The sequence below is a fragment of the Cryptotermes secundus genome, unplaced genomic scaffold (genome assembly GCF_002891405.2).
Source record: "Cryptotermes secundus unplaced genomic scaffold, Csec_1.0 scaffold303, whole genome shotgun sequence".
Lineage (NCBI taxonomy): Eukaryota > Metazoa > Arthropoda > Insecta > Blattodea > Kalotermitidae > Cryptotermes > Cryptotermes secundus.
This window is the reverse complement of record NW_019726229.1, coordinates 503,886-524,880: the sequence shown is the minus strand read 5'-3', so window position 1 is coordinate 524,880 and position 20,995 is coordinate 503,886. Positions and strand designations below refer to the sequence as shown.

Genomic DNA, 20,995 nt, shown 5'->3' with positions numbered 1-20,995 from the left:
TTTTTTGTTTTTTCTTTTCTGTGGGTCTTCCTTTTTTGTCCGCCCCCCCCCCCCCAATGTCACCATCCAAGTAATACTTGAGGAAGAATAAAAATATGAAATTTTCTCCATCCTGCTCTCACTTCCTCATTAAATCTCTTGACTAGTTGAGAGACTCAGCTTCTTAAGAAGGACCCTTCTCTGAGGTTATTTAGCTATACTCGTATTTAAAATTAGAAATATATTGACCATGTGAAAAACAATATCTCACCACTTATCCTGAAGACTCAAATACTCACCTGTAACCAAATTCTGCTTTCTTACATATTAACAAATGTTTTATGAATGAAGGTATGATGTATTGTCTTTTCTGTGGAAAATGGTTTCAATACACATGAGTAGCATGAAAACTTCCTTCCTAATATTTATCAGTCAACTGAGGTGTCAGGTATCAGATTTCAAAAGCTCTTCCACCATATTGAACTTAATGAAATTTCCAGGAAAAGCACAGGTGGCTACATCCTGTTCGCATAGCAAGGATAGCCTTAAGGAACATTTTAAATTCAAGAATTGGGCTGTCTCCTCTTATCTAGAGCTTATATAGTGTAAATAAATAGTTTCAAATAATTATGGGCCTCTGGCTTAATGAGTGGTTACAGTTGTATACAGCGAAAACACCATTTACAGTTTCTTTGGGAAGCAGCAGTCTTGAACTCTAAACTGAGGAAAGTCTCAAATGATGGAAATTTAATACTGAGATTCTTGAGATGGTATCATTGGAATTTAATGTTAAATGTAAGAAAACCTTAAACCGAAGAACATTAAATGGTGGTTTGAGTATGTCATGTGATTCCAGTATGAACTAATTTTATATTTATTGCTAAGGAGGAAACTAAGAGGGTACTGAACTCTGGTAATGCTTGCTACCAATCAGTCCAGAACCTTTTGTCTTCTCATCTGCTAAAAACATAAAAATTAGAATATATAGAGAACTATAATTTTGCCTGTGGTTCTGGGTGTGAAACTTTGTCTCTGACATTATGGGAGGAGCATAGACTGAGGGTGTTGAGAATATTTGGACCAAAGAGAGATGAAGTGACAGGAGGTTGGAGAAAACTTTATAATGAGGAGCTTCATAACTTGTACTCTTCTCCAAGTATAAATAGAATGATAAGTCAAGGATGATGAGATGGGCAGGGCATGTAGCACAAATGGGGGAGAAGATGAATGTGTGTCGGATATTGGTGGGGAAGCCAGAAGGATAGAGACCACTGGGAAGACCAAGGTTTAGATGGGTGGACAATATTAAAATGGATCTTAGAGAGAGAGGATGGGATGGTATGGATTGGATTGATCTGGCTTATGATAGGGACCAGTGGAGGGCTCTTGTGAACATAGTAATAAACCTTTGGGTTCCATAAAATGCTGGGAAATTCTTGAGTAGCTGCACAGTTGGTGTCTTCTCGAGAAGGGCTCAGTTCCATGAGTGAGTGATTTGTTGGTCTGTTTGTACTCAGGGACCAAATCATCAGACATAAACAGGTGCATAGAGAGGTTTGTGAACAAAACTGGTCAGTTTCCTGATTTCCATGATATCTTGGCATTGGTGAAAAGTGTTCAAGCAGATGTAAATATGAAGCCCGAAGAACTTCGAAGAATAGGTGAGTTGAATATAATAAGTTTCATCAGAAGAGTTTGTTATTGGCAGGAATGAATTGCTAGGACATTATGTTGGTAGTGGCTATATGATGTAATAAACACCAGAGTTGGAGCAATACTCTAGTATCAGTGTGAAAGAATTCAAAAGGAACAGTGATGCCATGTGACTTTGTCACCATACATGGATGAGAGCTGTGAGTGAGGAAGAGCAATCCAGTTCTGAAGCCAAAGTTTGTTATTTGTTATGTGTCACATATACAGTAAAAGGGCATGGGGACTAATTAACTGCTCACACTGTAATGCCTGTAGACTTCTACTGCTTTGTAAAATACTCATTTTATGAGGAATCGTGAGGTTATGCTGCATTCATTTGAAGTTTTGTAATAACATAGAATCTGGAGTACATTTGTTTTCCAAGTATGTTCTTTGCAAGTTAACATATATCACATCAGTCAAGATAAGTGTTTCCCAATTTAATTTGGCAACAGAACCTATTTTGCACTTGAAAAAATTTGCATGGAACCCCTAATAAAATTTTTTTACATGAAACTATAAAACCAGACCACAAATTAGTAGATCTAAGGATAATAATAAATAAATTCTGAACAAGGATGTGAGATCAACACATTACTTAACTCCACATATTTAGAAACAAAAGCACATTTCATGTATATGAGAAATGATTAAAAACTAATATACCACATAAAATATATGCATTTTATAATTTGTGATATTGTAATGGATTTTTTTTTGCATAACCCCTATTTTCACTTCATGGAACCCCATTTGGGAAACAGTGGTCTAGATGTTAATTTAGTTTTAATTTCATATCTGATAGTGGGAGAATTGGATTCAAATGCATTTATTTTTCTTGTCATTGAATATACAATCTCGCAGATATAAGTCTTATAGAGGGTGTCTTTCTGAAATAAATTTAACTCCTTTACTTCAGCAATCATTATTTAAAATTTGGTTGCTGTATTCAACTCCCATTCCTGCACCATAATATTAAAACAGTAAATGAATATCACATTACCTTTCATTATATATTAAATAAAATGTACCTGAATTACCAAAAACAATTAATATTTACATATATATTATCTTCAACAACAGAAAGAATGACTACCAACAATCAGTTGTGTTATGCTGCAGAGATGAATGTGTTGTGCAGAGCTGTTTATGCTATCTGGATTTAGAAATTATTGTCCTTGTATTTTATTAAACATTCACCACATAGAGAAAGGTTTAAAATAAAGTTGTAAGCCCCAAGTTATGTATTTATGTTAAATTTTTTGTATGATGGGTGATTCCAGAAAAAATTAAGAAGTTTGTTTTGAGCTTCTTTTATGTTAGGGTTATGTTTTACCAATACCAATTGAAAGAAAATTTACTACATTTACTGTAGATCCTAATATGAAGATGAAACACGTTAATTAGCATGCAGAGAATTCCATAGTATTGTCATGTATAGGGTGGTAAGCGTGATGGAAATAACGGGTTCTAGTTCAGATGATTGGATTTCTTAGCACTTCAGTTACAAGTTCTCTTAATCACACTCAATACAGTGCTGTTGGTAATTTACACACTTTCAGTTCACCTTTGCGCATGCACTAGGATTCTCAGTTTCCAGTAGTTGTCTCCTAGCAATGGACCTCAACACAGAAACTAGCACCTCAGAACTAAAAATTCTTTGGACTCATTCCTCCAGTTTATGACTGACTTGTAACTGCCCCTGAACTAATTCTGTCAAGTTAAAGTCACATTGTGACTGACAGTTGTTGTGCCACAATGATTGTGACACAAAAATGTCTTTTTATATCTTACCGCTACCACCAATTTGTTATGCCCTGATAGGGGTCATGACTGTACTCACACCCTATCGGACGTTCGTAGATAACTCTTAACCTGTGTGAAAAACATGCTGCACTAGGGGGATCCACAAATAGAGTACTCACCAACAACAATAAAGTAATATATACTAAAACAAACCACTAGTACATCAAACAACCCATCAACTCATACACAACCTTCGACTATACCCCTGTTTTACACTTCCTACAATTTAACTACCCATAATATACTAACCCTAAATGACACAAACCAACACTTTGTATCCCTTTCTCAACCAAAATTTATATCTTAACATTAAATTATGGCTTATGGCTAGGCTTCAGAACAAATATCAAATAATTTTCTGACTGTCTACAATATTTCAAAGTAAATAATGTAATCGATGTCTCCAGTGGGACTGCCATGAAACCTTCCACTGGTTCTGATAATACTTGTACATACAGTTCATCCATTGCTACTTCTGTCACAGGGAAGTCTTTGTCATAAGAACCTAAAATTTCAAATAATTTCTCTCTACAGTTCTCTTGTACTAGTTTTTCTGTGACTACTCACAAAATTTGTAATTTTAAAACTCTAGTTTAAATATGCACGATTTTTAACCCACTTCCAAGGACTAGCTTATACACCACTGGCTAACTGTCTCTGAATTCTTCTCAACATCCGTTGGTCCAAAATTGTCTGGCGTGTGAACACAAAAGTTGTTGAAATGACACCCACTATAAACATTAACCCTTCAAACAGCCAGAAATTGTGTTCGTCCAACCATGTCACTTCATCGCATCTTCTGCTTACAACTTTCCCAGATAACTTGCAGGATAAGGTTTCTTTGAAATATGTAGGAACACACACACCAACACTTTTACTTCTAATTTCAAACTCAGTACAAGGATGACATGCTTCTACTGTTTCAGACTCTTCATACAACCAGCAATTATTCTCATTACTTGAATTCCTGTCCACTACTGCTACATGGTTTCTGCCATTACCTGGAGTCCAGTTACTTTCCACAAAAAGAACCAGCAAAGTCAATCCTCCTAGAAATGTCATAGCCAAAATCATTCGCCTTTTCGTGCAAGATTCCATCATTTTGTATGTAACAATTGCATAAATGTTGACGAACAAAACATTCAAATGCATGAGCACTTCCAAATTTCTTTAAATCACCAAACTCACATGATTATGTGAGTGTTTCCATAATTATAGCAAGTGCCTCTGATGATGGTTGTGTCAAAACGAAACATGTAAGGCAGAAATAATAATAAAAAGTGACCTACAAATTGTTACACTCGACAGACTTTCTATTAACTTTGTCACATGATTAGCATTATCTACCACCTCACACCAACATGCCAGGGTAAATACAAATGGTTACCATCCAAACTTAATTACTAAACCAGATACTGGAATCTAAACCATCACTCAGTAATTCAGAATTACTCTGTTACACTCCAAGGTTTATACACTAAAATAGTTTAACCAATTTTATCCTAAGAAAACATTAATCAACCAAAACCATTGAACCAGAATCATATATTGACAACCATCAGTGATCCGAACACAGGCAAGTACTCACGCTTACAAAAGAGGAAGACATCTGACTCCATCGCATCTCCTTGCTACCACACGACTGTTCTGAGCGACTCTTAAAGTCAGAGTGTTCGTGGCTCCTCCCGTCCGAGACCCTCAAAATTCAAAATCACGAAAAGCTGCTCGCGCAAAACCCCTAAAGTCAGCAAACTGTGCGGTGGCGAGACTTGCCTTGTGTCGTCACTTAATTTGTCATCAATTTCTATAGACTGTACAACTGACACCGGATGGCTAAAGAATGTATGGCGTCTCAACTCTGACTTCCAGCGGGTTTCCAACTTGTGGTTCACCCGACGTATTTAAATTTATAAAACTTATAATTATTTTCTAATTAATGAAATGTAAATTTGACCCCTTGTTAAGATAAAGCATACCCATTAATAATAACCTGGGGCACAGCACAGTCAGTCAGTCAGTCAGTAAGTAAGTCTTGGTGTTGAGCCCAATCTGGGGCTCATGACCAGATATTTATTACTTTTTGACAGTTATGGTCTTCTTTTTGTGGGGCGCCCTCTCTGATGAGAGGACAGGTTTGTCTTTTGTATATGCTGCTGGTCCTTACCAGCGCAGTCTTTCTCAGGTCTAAGTCCCTTGGGACTCGTGACCATATTTTACTATCTCAGATTTGAGACTTCCCTTTTGTTGCCTCATATGACTCACAGGGGCTCTAATTCTGTCAAGTCACATTGCAACTGACAGTCAGTCAATCAATAAGTCTTGGTTCCAAGCCTCATGAACAGATATTTATTACTGTTTGACAGTTACGGTCTTGTTTCTGTGGGGTGCCCTCTCTGAGAAGTGGATGGGTCTATCTTTTGTATATGCTGCTGGCCCTTTCCAGCGCAGTCCTTCTCAGGTCCAAGACCCTTGGTACTCATGACCACATTTTGCTGTCTTAGATTTGAGACTTCACTTTTCGTTGCCTCCTACGACTCACAGGGTCATGGTCAAGGTATTCGACCCCTCTAATTCTGTCACTGCATTCACTTCTCTTATAAGCAGTCTGCACAGACCCCACAGAAAACACTGTCTCAGTAGTTGTTGTTGTTGTTGTTGGCATTATCACTTATGCAGAAGTGTGTTTCCCAAACTGTTTCTAAGAAACAGGTTGGATAACACCATTGTTCCACCACTGCTTGGCACATACAACATAGAAAACACAGCCTCATCTGTTGTTGCATATTGGACCATGTTTACAGAGCTTTTGCCTGGCAGTGCGTTGATCAAATCCATTCTAGTATTGTGAGGTCAGTTTATGTAGGCCTACTTTGTACAAAGAATATATGAAAGAAAGTACAGATGTTTCCTCTTTGATACTACAAGTATTTTAAATTCAGGATAATCAATTAATTTCTTTTTGTAGTCATTTGTGTAACATGAGAAATTACCTTTTCCACTTGTCTCCCTCCTTTACAAAAAGTAATTGCTCTTAGTTTTATGGATAATTTACTGAAAATTTCATGAATTATAGAGGATATGGGTCCAGCTTTCTTTATCTGGATATTTATTATTTTAGATTTAATAATATTAATATTTAAGTTGTAAGGATTGTAGGTAAATGGAACTGGCTCAGTTTGTGTCCATTGTTGTAATTTGTTAACAGAAGTGTTCAGCCTAACTGTTTGGGCTCTGTTTCTACAGAGATAATTATTTAGTTAGTATCGGATTGTATTTGGAAGCATAGTTACAATCATACCAAAATTGTATGAAATTATTCTGTACTTAACTTTTGAGAGAAAAATCTGAATAGCTAAATGTTACAAGACTAGTGTCTTTATGGTTTGACAGCGGAAGAGGCCTTTGTATCAGTTGGGCAGCAGTTGCAGAAGCAGCGGCAGTATGAATCATGGGATTCATTATCAGTTTTCCTGAAGGATCAAGCAGATCCTGCTGAGAGTAATCCTGAACTGGAATCCAAGTTGCAGAATAACTACAAGGAGTATGCTCCACGCATTCAAAATGTAAGCAGCATTGTTGCATCTTCCATTTTCAGGTTTGCTGAATTTTGTCCTTATGTTGATGCCTTTGTTATTACATGGATCACTAGAACATATGCATTATATGCTGGAAGTATTTCTCTATGAATGGTTATATATTATTAAATAAGGTTTATGCAGTTCGCCCGATTAATCAACTGTACAACTTAACCAGTAGTTAAAGAGTTAATATCAATGAAACCAGCTAGTTTATAAGGTCTGATGACATGGAATATGTACAGTATTTCTACTTTCAACTTTATTTTCGTCCATACCTGAAGTGAATACAATTGGACATGTCAAGTAATAATAACGAATACATCACACTTCAAAGTCACATAAAATTTACACAGTGATTTATCACTATAATATAGCAACCGATATAAGGAACATAAAAATAAAAAATACAGAAGACCAAAAGAAAATGTCAGTAATATAAAACATGTAAACACAATATTAAAATTACAAATACAAAACAACTCCATCCAGTGTGACTATTGAAGTTTTTACTACTTAAAAACTTAACACCCTTACATGTTTCGGTCCCTATAGACCAGGGGTCTCCAAACTTTTCAAAACACGGGCCACATTAGGTAATTCAGCGCTTTCAACGGGCTGGATAAAATGAGAAATTAATAACTCTAGGTACGAGGGGGTACCCAAAAGAAACCGAACTTATTTTTTTTAAAACTTATTTATTCAAATTTTAAGCACAAACCTTCAATCCCCTTCAAAGTACTCTCCACTTACACTAATACACTTGTCTAGTCTTTTATTCCATTTTTCAAAACATTGTCTAAATTCATCTTTTGAGATGCTTGACAGCGCCTCCATCGTTTTTTCCTTCACCTCAGCAACATCAGCAAAACGCTTTCCTTTCATGTCTCTTTTCATTCGAGGAAACAAAAAAAAATGACACGGGGCAAGGTCGGGTGAGTATGGAGGGTGAGGAACAGGGGTCATACCATTTTTGGTCAAGAATTGTCGTACAGACAGGGCTGTGTGAGCAGGGGCATTGTCATGATGGAAAAACCAGTCACCCGACTGCCACAAATCTGGCCGCTTCCGCCGCAAACTGTTGCGCAATCTTTTCAAAACTTCCAAGTAGAAAGCCTGGTTAACTGTCTGACCCTGCGGAACAAACTCTGAATGGACGACTCCTCTCACATCGAAAAAACAAATCAGCATTGTTTTCATGTTTGATTTCACCTGACGAGCTTTCTTGGGGCGAGGCGAACTTGAAGTCTTCCACTGGCTTGATTGTTGCTTTGATTCAGGATCGTAAGCATAGCACCAGGTTTCGTCACCGGTGATAATTTTTGAAAAAAAGTTTTGATCATTTCGGGACTCTTCTTTCAAAGCACAGCATGCTTCCACGCGACCTTGTTTTTGTTCAGCAGTCAGCAGTCGTGGCACGAATTTCGCAGCCACCCTTTTCATTCCCAAATCTTCTGTCAAAATTCGCTGAACTGAGCTCCACATCACTCCCGACAGCTCCACAATTTCTTCAATGGTCCGTCGTCGATCTTCCTTGATGATTTCACGAATTTTTTCAACATTTTCATGTGTTCGGGCCGTGGAAGGATGACCAGAACGAGGTTTGTCATCAATTGACATTTCACCATTTTTGAAACGGGAAAACCACTCAAACACTTGAGTTTTCCCCATAGCATCGTCCTTGTATGCCGTTTTTAACATTTCAAGAGTTTCTGTTCCACTTTTCCCGAGCTAAAAGCAGAATTTCACCGCCGCATGCTGTTCACGAAAATCAGCCATTGCAAAAACGACGGTCACACAAAACAGTTGTCACTATAAACTCTGCCGAAACTAGTCCTTACCTTCTGAAGCAATGGTAGACGGCTTATCGACTCAGGAATGTTAGCTCTGTGCGCTCATAGCGGCAAAACGCCGTACTACAAAGGCTCTGCCCAGTTCGGTTTCTTTTGGTTACCCCATCGTATATGAGTTTTATTGAAAGCACAGAATTTCATAAACTAAATACAAAGTACGTGAGAATAAATTATCGTATATTAATGACAACAGACAGTAGCAGCAAATGCTCATATTTTCATCACAAATTATAATAAAACAATTAATGTGAATGATGGAACTCTTTTTGCATTCTTAAAATCTGATTAAATTGAGGTTCAAATTTTGAAACACTAATCACAAGTAGCGAATTTAAATGTTCATTGGATAAATTTGCCCTGTATTTCAACTTGATGTACTTCATCTGGGAAAAAGCTTGTTCACACAGATATGTCGTCCCAAAAATGGAGTTAAAATTAAAATCTTAAATTCACCAAACATATTTCCACAGGATACTCTATTATTAACATCTTTAATCACTCTTAGACTTTTTTTCTGTATTTTAAATACAGTTTTGGAGTCCTTAAGCCCCCCACCCAAAAAATTAATACCATATTTCAATACTGATTCAAACTTAGTAAAATAGACATTTCTTAATACAGGCTGGCTAACTGAGTCACATAAGGATTTAATCAAATAAAGAGCCTTGTTGAGCTTTTGGCATATGTATTGATTGTGTTGCCCAGTTTAGATTTTCAGTAATACAAATACCCAAAATTTTACATTCCGCAAATAAATTATTTCCTTATTATTTAAGCAAAAAACAGGTCTATAGATTGGAGTAGGTCTTCTTCCCTGAAAGAATAATACTTTAGTCTTACCTGTGTTTATTATGAAATGATTTTCATGGAGCCAATTTTCTAATTGATTCCTAACATTTAGGATTTTTTCATTTAATGATAAGAGATTATTGTCAGTAAGTAGTACATTTGTATCATCAGCAAATAATACAACCTTAGCCTTATGAATAGCTAGGGGCAAATCATTTATGAACAATAATCATAATAGGGGTCCCAAAACAGAACCTTCAGGTATGCCATGTTTTATAGCCTTGAGTGAGGCACTCATCTATATAGTATAATGATATTAAAGGATGTTGCTAGACATGATATTCACACTGCACTATTTCAGTATTAGTAGGCATGGACTGGGAAGTATTGGTGACTTACCAGTATGTATTTTTGAAACTGATGTTAAGATGAAATAAACATAGTTCATTTAAATTAATCAGTAGTAGTTATTAAACACTATGGTAAATGGTATATGAAGTGCACGATTGGCATTATACACAGACAAAACTACTATTTACTTCACACCACATTGAATTATTTGTCGTTGGAAACTGTGTTAGGAAGATCAGGAACTCTATTTATCACATAGCATGCATGATCATCTTTCTGATATCATATAAAATTTGTACTGGAGTGGAACCCATGTGCTCCAGAACATGTGCATAGGTAAGTGAGTTTCAGATTTGATGTCTTCTGTTTATGTTACTGTAGCCAACATGCTGTAGACATCAGGGAAATTTCCTGGTCCTTTTGTCCCCTTTTATTAGTAAAGCAGTTTTGAACAGGCAAAGGGCAGATGATTTGTGCTTTGTGAATTGAATCTGAAAGCTGATCCTATGTCAGAGCTCTACATTATAATACATGTAATATGTACCAAAGAGTACTATCTTTTGGGATGTAACAGCATGCAGTCCAGTAGTTCACTGTTTTGTAGGAAAGTACTGCCTCTGTCTTCAGGGTTGAAGAGTAAGCTGAGTAGAAAAACAGCAATAAACAAGTGGCAAGCAAAATGAGCATCTCTTGCTGCTTGTTTTGTACTTAGCTTACTCTTCGACCTTGAAGATGGAGGCATCATGTTTCTTTGAAATGTTAATGAAGTTCTGCCAGACAACATGGCATTACATCTCAGAGTGTAGTACTCTACATAGTTAATGCTATGAGAATCTCAGATCCAGCTGAGAATATTGAATTTGGATATTACAGCAAAAATTTGTACCCTACATCTGTTATTGGTAATGTAGGTCATACCATAACTCAAGTGATTAGGCACCAGGAATTTATGAGAGATAAAGTGGCACTTAGGCAGTTTTTTTCACCCAGTATTTGTTTTCCCATGCCAGTCATCATTTCTCTAGTTCTCTGTATGCATTACTGCCCATGAAGTATAGGGTAGGCCTGATAAACTATCATAAAATCAGCCATCATCCTCAGCCAGGGGTTAATTTGATTTTGCATTTTGCTGGAAGATATATGTTTATCAGTGACCTGACCATTTAGTTACTGGGTTAATAATAATATTTAGGGCAGTGGAAAGAATAAGAAAAAGAGAATTAATTTCAGCATGTTGAATCATGAAAATGTGTAGATTACTGAATTGCATTGCTGTTATAAGATACAGATATCTAACTTTAATAAAAAGGAATGTAATTTCTCATCAGTTTTTAGGCAACTGGCTAATGATTTATTTTATTGATTGGTGTACTGTGTTAACATTTTTTAGCTATGCTGTATATTTATTTCTGTTTGCAGGTGATTGACAGCTTTGCCGAAAAGCAGGTTACAGAGAAATTAGTGGCAGAAGAAGTGCCAGATGAAGATGCCAACAAGACTGAAGATAGTGGGCCAGATGAATGTGAAGAAGAGGAGGAAGCAGAAGATGAGAAAGACTTTGTAGAAAAGGTCCTAAGAGGAGAAGAAGATTTAAGCAGTGAGCGTTGATTCTTGAGTGTAGAATAAATTTATTTATGTTGTGTGCATATTATGTAAATTCATCTTCAAAGTATTTCCATCTTATTTGCGGACTGAGTGCTGTAGACCTTAAAGACAGTGTCATGTCTAACACTGAATCTTGTGTTGATAAATAGCTGCGAACTCTTTGTGGCCAAAACTTTAATTTACAATAGCATCTCAAAATGATAAGTCTCTGTTTGTAAGCAGCATCTTCAGGTAATATTTCTAGGTGCATGAACGAAACTGTTATCTTCATGTCCTGAAATGCATAGTGACTTTCTTCATTCTTGTAGTAGTAAATAGACTGCTAATGGTGTAACAAACCATGCCTGATTGAAAACTAAAGAAGCAACAAATCCACTTTCCACACTAAAAGATCTTAGGTATCGTGTGTAACAGTTTTGTTCCTGCATTAGCTGAGCTTTCTGGTATGCTGTGTTGAAAAGGCAAGTTTATCAATAAATTTTGTGATCTAATTGAGCCAGTAATAATGTATCATCACCATCCAACTCTTTCTAATCTCAATATGATTCTATATGTATAATACAAACTCCGTCGCAAATGTAACACTTTATTGTAGTTCTTGTTCCCCTTCTTTGACACCACATGTTTCGGCCTCAACCGGCCATCATCAGGTGTATTTCACTTCACACACTGCACTCAATATTAATATTTAACACTTTGCGGACCGGTGATTTAAATATTTAAATCACCCTGGGGACCGGCGTTTTTAAACCTACTACCCTAACTTTTGCACTATTCACTTTAAAAATTAATATAAAATCTCATAATTGATTTTATGAACTAAAATTTTTGGAGAAGACTTACCAGAGCTCCTAGAAGTGCTTCAGAGTGTGATATTTCTGGAAACATTCCCCTCTGTGAAGAGGCATGACGCAGAACTTGCAGACATAGGAAGTCTTGCTTCGCTTCTTGTGCACAGCGCACACACGGCACTGCCTAGAAGGATACTTCCCCATTGATTGTTCACTCATCACAATTTTCATGAGGGTATGTTTCCGCGTATCACCCGAGAGTCACCCAGGGGGGTCCATATGAGGCCTCTGTGGGGTGGGAGTAGATGGTCCCGGTTGTACTACGTCTGTGTCTGACACAGGTTCTGCCGCCACCCTGAGGTCTGTAGCCCAGGCTTTTGCCACATTCATGAGAAATGCCTTGTATTTCAAAGTTGAATTTTCGTTTAGCTCTTTGAAAACCAAAAATGAATTGAAAAGGGCACAATTTATAAGCCACAAGGCAACTTTCTTCGTCCATTTTACTGTTTTCCTAGGAAGGGAATAATAGGCCAAGTATTGGTCGGCTCTATCAACTCCCTTCATGAACATATTGTACTGAGAAATACAAAGAGGCTTCTTCTTCACTTGCACATGTCGTCTTTGAACATCGACCATGCTTGAATTGTGAATACTGGAAATCACATTCACAACGCGAGTATCCCTCCAGAACTGAAGAAGAATGTCCCCCTTCCTCCTGAATGTGGTGTCACCACGTTTCAGGGATTTACATTCCTCTTTCAGATCTCTGTTCACCCTAATTGTACCACAGATATGTACTTTCCTTGAAAGTAGGTATTCTGCAGTTGCCACACTGTTATAAAAATGATCTTGATAAACGTGATAATTTTGATCCAGATAGGGATCCAAAATGGAAACAATAGCTTCTTGCAATTTCTTGCCTTCACCAGAATAAATTTCTAAATTTCCAATATATCCTGAAGTGCTTTCCGTGACTACATGAACATGTAGGCTATACTTTGTGAGTTTCCCAGGATTATACGTTTGGAAACGAAGCCTTCCCCTCCAAGGAATCCAAAAAACAGTTCAGCTACTTCAGACACTTGCGTAGGGTCCGACTGCATTTGTCTCACCCCTGGATCGCCAGTAAACTTTCCCAAAGTGGGTGTTTTGTCCACTTTACCCCACGTGGCTGTCCCCGCAATGCTAGCACTCGCACTTTCATCGGAGCTCTCACTGTCATTTCCACTTTCTCGTCTGGTCACAATATTTTGGGGGCCCCTGTCACTGCCACTGGCACTGCCCTCGCTATCAGAAGACGAAGCAGTTAGCAAGTCAGATAACTCATCGGAGATCAAATCACAAATTTCTTCTTCTCCGAGAGCTTGCGCGGTCTTCAACTGCTTTCGTCTCTGAGCCATGTTGACACTGAGAATATCTTGCCTCACACATAGACGCTTCGACTTGAACAAAAGGACTTTTCTTTAGAGTGAGAGGGGAACAGAGAGTGGTCACGTTGCTGACTCGGAAAACAAACATTCCAAAGGTCAGCTATGCAGTACTTTTACAGACACGTGGCCACCAAAGCGAGGAATAGTGTGTTGCAACATAATGTGTCCAAAAACCCTAAATCTAGGCGACCGGTCTGCCATGTTTAAAACCCAAATGCCTAGGCCTAGGAGTCTGGTCCACAAAGTGTTAAACTCCAGATTCCCAATTGTTCATTGCTCTGTCATCAATTGGTATCTGATATTCAGAATTCCCCTTGTCGATTTTTGTCAGTTATGTTTAAAATCTTTATTAATATTCATACGTTGATTGGTTTAAAATTTTAAATTCTCAATTTAGTTTTAATATTTAAAATTTAAATTTAGATTTAAAATCACAATCACAATCTGCTCTATGCTTATGTGTGCTGCAGCGGCTACCTCTTGCTTTCAGCACAACTCGCTTGTTATCTGTAATACACAAATAATCGTATTACTGTCTTATGTTCTTACGTTATTCCTGTATATTTTATATTGTTATGTGTACTTACGTTGTGCAGGTTCTCTGTGTGCGTGCCATTGGTTTTCTTTAATACGTTTGCTGTCTTGTGTGTTGTGTGCTGTGTTTTTATGTTGTTAAGTGTGGAAGGGGAATGGGTAGTGGGGGGAGGGGGGTGTAATGTTAGTCGGTATAGATCTCTTGTATCATTTGAAATATGGGATTGTGTGTATCTATGTATGTGTCATTGACGTGCAGGCCCTTCTTACCTATTTTATATATATGGTATTTTTCTAGTGTATTCAAATGTCTACCTTTCTTCCCCGTTGTTATAACTTCCATTACATCTGTTATTGTTTTGTATGTATGTCCCGTGTTTAGTATGTGATTTGAGTATCCAGAATTGCTATTATTATTTCTAATATTATGTCTCTGCACCTTATATCTGGTCTTAAATGTTTGGCCCGTCTGTCCAATGTATTTTAATGGGCAATCTACACATTTCATTTGGTATATACCACTTTTATTATATTTATCTAATTGTGGTTTATGTTTTAGTATATTTTCAATTGTGTTCTGTATGCAGGATGCTATATTTCAAACAAACATGAGATGTATACCGACTAACAGTACACCCCCCTCCCCCACTACCCATTCCCCTTCCACACTCAGCAACATAAAAACACAGCACACAACACACAAGACAGCAAACGTATTAAAGAAAACCAATGGCACGCACACAGAGAACCTGCACAACGTAAGTACACATAACAATATGAAATATATAGGAATACCGTAAGAACATAAGACACTAACACGAATATTTGTGTATTACAGATACACACGAGTTGTGCTGAAAGCAAGAGGTAGCCGCTGCAGCACACATAAGTATAGAGCAGGTATCTCTGTGATGGTGATTTTGATTTTAAATTTAAATTCTAAATATTAAAGCTAAATTGAGAATTTAAAATTTTAAACCAATCGACGTATGAATATTAATAAAGATTTTAAACATAATGGACAAAAATCGACAAGGAGAATTCTGGAATATCGGATACCGATTGACAACAGAGCAATGAACAATTGGCAATCTGGAGTTTAAATATTAATATTGAGTGCAGTTTGACAGCTACGTGAAGTGAAATACACCTGATGATGGCCGGTTGCTGCCGAAACATGTAGTGTGAAAGATGGGGAACGAGAACTACAATAAAGTGTTACATTTGCGACGGAGTTTGTATTATACGTATAGAAGTGTGGAATGTAACAGGATGCTTAAATATAATATACTCAATATGATGTTTGTATGTCTTCCTTCTTAAGTCCAAAAAATGTTGTACACAATGTTGCTGCTGTTGTTTTGCATGGCGGTATAGAGCCAGAATGTGTTTGGTTAAATACTTTACAAGAGAAGACAATGGGGGCTGTTGGCTCTTTTATGGTTCTTTTGTGATCTGTATCAAGCTTGGTTTTGGGGCATGGTTCACTCTTCTTCCCACTTGGATTTTGCTAATTTCTTGCTTAGCTTACTCTTTGACCTTGAAGATGGCAGTGATTTGTTCCCCTGAAATATTAATGGAATGCATGATGTTACAATGGAGATCGTACCCTTCATAGTTAATTGATTGAGAGTCTAAAATCCAACATGTTATTGAAGCATTTGCCCGAAATAACTAAAGAAAAGCACAAGATATGTCAGTTGTATTAGTTGGTCTCTGGGCTGAGATTTTTAGCATGGTATCTCCCAAATAAAAAGCTGGGTTGCTAATCACTTGACTACAGTGTTCAGTGTAATAATTTTGTGTGATCATTTGTAAACATCAGTCACAGTAAAATGTGCACTGTCACAATGGGCAACAGCATGATTTAAGCCAAGACATGAAGCAGTGAACTGATGTACTCAAACATTGTCTTTGCTGATCTAAAACATGAGTTGACTCCATACCACAGCAAACCTCCACACCTATATGGTCTTCCCAAGATTCACAAACCTGACATTCCTGTAGGCCTATAGTGAGTTCAGTTGGTTGTGCCCTGGATGGGTTTCTCCATCAGATAATGAGTCCTCTTTCAGGAAAATTGGAATCCTTCATAAAGAATTCAGACCACTTTGTACAGTTGTTTAAATTTGTAAACCTTCAGTCTTCAGATACCCTTATTAGCTTTGATAATGTTCGTCTTTTCGCTAATGCACCAATCGAAGAAGCCCTACAAGTCATCAAAAATAAACTCTTTAATGATGACACATTGGCAGAACAGTCTGTCTTGCAGGTTGAAGGCATCATGGAACTGTTGGAAGTTTGTTTGGGAACCACATATTTTCAGGTGTACGAAAAGTTTTTCCAGCAGGGGAAGGGAAGCTCTCCATCACCCATTGTTGGCAACATCTTCATGGAGCATTTTGAGAAATTTGCTCTTGAGGTGACATGATACAAACCAGTGCTGCAGCATCAGTATATTGATAACACATCTGTGGGCTGGCCTTGTGGCCGAAAGCAGTTACAGAATTTCCTCAGCCACCTCAATAATTTAAGGACTGTGGAAATAGGGTCAGACAGTGCAGTTCCATTTTTTTATATATATAATCAGGAAAGGGACACTGGCCACGAAAGCTTACAGAAAGCCCACCACACAGGCTGATATCTCATCTTAATTTCCAACCATCTGCTGCTTGTGAAAAGAGGTTTAATTCAGGCTGTTGACAATAGCGCTTCCACCATATGCCGAGAAAGATGAGATATTTTTCATTAAATTAGTAACCTAAGACATGATCTTCAGCTCATTGGTTATCTCCAAGGTTTGTTGACTTGGTTATTAATTCCAAGGGTAGTAGTCATCCGATTAAAGAGAAAAAACCTCTGGGGCTCTGTGTATGTTCCATATGTGAAGGGTGCTTCAGAAAAGTTCAAATGTATGGGGAATTGATATAACATTAGGACAGTCTTCAAAACCAAACACACTCTTAGGAGTTCACTTATGAAAACCAGGCCAGAAAATGATATGCGACAGACAGCACAGTGCAGGTATAGCATTCCCTGTGAATGTGGCCTATGCTACATTGAGAAAACAGGTAGCTCTCTAGCTGTGTGGGTCCATGAACATAGGCACAGTCTTAAAGAGGGTTATGTAGAAAAATCAAAATTAGCACAGCAGGCTTATGAAGAGGGTCGTAAGGTCACCTTCTCTATCTTAGTTTCAGGTCTGTGCATGCTTTATCACAATTTTTATTGTACATTTTTTCTATTATCTCCATTTAACAAGCCTAGCCTTAGGTGTTTATATAGATGCAGTGTTGAAGCACTGTGCTACAAGCTAGAAGGTTGCAGGTTCGATTCCTGATGTCATTGGATTTTTCAGTTGACCTAATCCTTCCATCCTCAATATGGCCTTGGGATCAACTCAGCCACTAAGAAAAATGAGTATCAGCATGTAAGGCTGACAAACTCACTGCCATCTGTGAGCCAACTTTCTAGGAAGTGTGGAAGCCTCGACATGTCACTACCCCGTGGGCTTCCACGGCCGGTTACAGGGATAGCTTTACTTTATACTGACTTAAGCTGTCCACTGATCAAGGTTAACTATTTCTAAGGAACCCCACAGAGTAGGTGTCTCCTCCATCACTTGAGAATGAAAACAGATGCAGTTTCCAAAACGTGTTCTCTAGTTTTTTAGAATGCCGGATGATTGACAAAGTCCAAAAACCCAGTAATGCTGTTGTACACCTTTGTTAAAACCTTTTAGAATTAACTAGTATTAAGGGACTTTCACAGTAATTATGAGTAAAAGTATAGCAATGCAATGCTGATGTTCTGATATCCTGAAGAAAATAAGACTGTGGTAGAATTCCATTGAATTTCTGTTCTGTTTTGATATGTTTCAGTGGATGAAGATACAGAAACAGAAAATCATGAAGAGAATGGGAAGTGTGATGTATTGGCTGATGAGGATGGTTGTGAAAGTAGTCATATATTCCCTGGCCAAGAAGAAAACCCTTTAGAGGTGACAAATGACTGCATACATATGCAGAACCCCCTTGCAGTAAACACTCAGAGCTGCTGTCCATCAGCATCTGTTGCAGATGTCTGCATAGCTGGTCAACTTGGACCTGTGTCACCACCTGTCTTAGGAGAAGACTTAAGTAAGCATGAATTACATCATATGAAGCTGCCATCTGATAAGGAATACAATAGTTCTGAAGAAAAATCAGATGGGTGCAATTTTCCAAGTGACACTAAATGCTTGTCGTCGTTTCATTCCAGTGAACATAATTTACATGTTTCTGAATCATGTTCGTCACCATTGTCCACTATATCCCATTCTGAACAGTTTAAAAAATCAGAGTCTAAATCATTAATATTTTCAAGCATTACTGATAGTGATAGTGTATCTCACCATTCAGGACAACAGGATACATCCAATTCTCATCCAACCTTATGTACAGCCATTATTAAAGATACTGATAATTTACAGTCTCCTCATTTACAGCTGTACAAAAGTGCAAAACCTGAACTTTCCTCAGCTTCCATTATTAAAAGTGATGCAAACTTGTCTTCTCTCCACCCCAAACAGTATGACATACCAAAAACACAAGCATCTTTACCCACAAGTACCATTGAAGGTGATGCTGAAACCTCAGATGAAGACAGGGCATCTCCTTCTCTCTTAATGAATCAAAATACTTCTGAGCTGGATTCCAGTGTAGAAAATTCAGACAGTTCTGGTACATTAATTATGCAACCAACAGCAACAGATGTCAATGTTAATGGAGTAAAGTCAAAGAGTAACAGTAATTCGGACCTCACTCTTCATACAACACCGACAAGAAGTGAATTAATTAGTAGCAAATTTGTGGTTACAAAAATGGAGGTAGAGTCAGACACAGATTCTAGAGTTGCGTGTAATAAATCTGAAAAAATGATTAGACCACTCCGAAAGTTTGTTAGGAAAATAGGCATTTCTTCAATTGGCAAACAGGAAAATGCAAATCCTGATGTAATTACCTTAGAGTGATTATCTGTTTACAAGTCTTGCTGGCCTGATGTGTGCTGGATGGTATAACAGTTTTATTTTTCTCCATGACTTTATTACACCTTGTTATTTACACTGAGGAACAAAGTAAAGCTGAGTCACAGTTTTCTTCCACTTCTTGAAAAATGAGAATTAGAAATCTATTGAACATAAATTCTGTAGATCATCAGAGACAAAATAGTCTCTTCAACAAGCCATGCCAGATTTACATTACCCACTGCTGACTGTTGCTTTAGTTCCTTTCTGTATGTTATTGATCTGTAGACATTTTGACGTTTTTTGTCCATGATTTTTATCTTGTTGCTACAGCTCTGTGGCACGTATCAAACTGGTATTGTAACAATTTTTTCCAACTTGCCTAGGTTTAAAAATATGGAGAGTTTAACCCCCATATACCGTGTGAGATTTGTTTGAATGGTGCTTAGGTGCAGGTACCTTATCTGAAGGTCAGTTTCAAACATTTTATTTCTTCATTTTTATACACCAAAAATCTGTGAATAAATGTGTGTTTGGATTCAGTATTCATTCGTATCTGATAATTGGTGGTGATGGTAATGATGATAGAAAACTATGTCACTGAAACCAGACATGTTCCATATTTGATAACTGGTCAGAATTAGAAACAGGACTCATGCTTGGAAATCCAGTAATTTGTAATAGAGCTGTACAGGAGCTAATAGCCTTCAGTTTAGAGGGTTGAACCAAACTGCAAAGCCCATGCTTATAAAGCAGGAGTAAAAATGAATGCGAGTATGCAAAAAGTAAACAGTTACCACTACATAAATGAAATGACAGACTAGCAAGACCTTTTGTGGTTTAATTAATGAATATTCTTTACATTTTAAGTATGTCATATATATTTATATAATCATAAAAGTTAATATCATTTGTAAAAATGTACTACTATCCTTGTGCGTAAAAATTAATAGTAAGAGAAAGGAAATTGTTTTATTTAATTATGGTATATGGTATATTTATGATTCACCTTATCTTGCTTACAATGTATGCTATAGTGTTTGTATTGACAGTTTTAAATCGTGTACATAAATGTAGCCACATAAGTATTACAGTAGTTTTATTTACTTGTCTTCTCACCAGAAATGTTCTAACTTTCAATCTCTGTGATGGACACAGAATAATAACTGTCTAAAAGCTGTCAAGGACTTCCATCTCCATGGTATTCTGCAGAGCAAAATAGCTTTCATCTATTAATGCTTATTAAAACTGTAGTCTACTTCTGTGTCATCCTGTATAAGAGAACAAGTAAGTTTTTAATAATGCCATTAAGAGGTGTATGTTAATATAAATAAATTCTTCATAGTGAAGAATATATTGTGGGACACAAGAAACATAGTAAGCATTAATAATATATTTCCACAAGGATTCTACTATGTTGGGAGAAACATATATGGTTTACATTTCAAATTCTGAAAGAAGTATTTCTCTAAGTGTAAAATAATTCTGGCACGCTTAAGTGCAGCCATTAAGGAAATGATGTAAACAGTTGGCTTGCAATAGGTATTTTTTTATTAAGCATGGTTGATAACAAGTTATCTCAGAA

The 20,995-nt window shown here is 37.1% G+C and overlaps 1 protein-coding gene across 1 annotated transcript in view; it reads left to right on the top strand.

The window, feature by feature from the left end:
• The window catches only part of LOC111864031 (death domain-associated protein 6), a 34,584-nt gene extending 14,086 nt beyond the window's left edge, over window positions 1–20,498 (top strand). Inside the window, exons 7-10 of the mRNA XM_023850975.2 lie at window positions 1,497–1,640; window positions 6,868–7,040; window positions 11,465–11,642; window positions 18,287–20,498. Of these exons, the coding sequence (XP_023706743.1) occupies window positions 1,497–1,640; window positions 6,868–7,040; window positions 11,465–11,642; window positions 18,287–19,416 (1,625 nt within the window). The 3' untranslated portion in view covers window positions 19,417–20,498. The remainder of the gene's footprint in view (window positions 1–1,496; window positions 1,641–6,867; window positions 7,041–11,464; window positions 11,643–18,286) is intronic.
• Window positions 20,499–20,995: the final 497 nt, after the last annotated feature.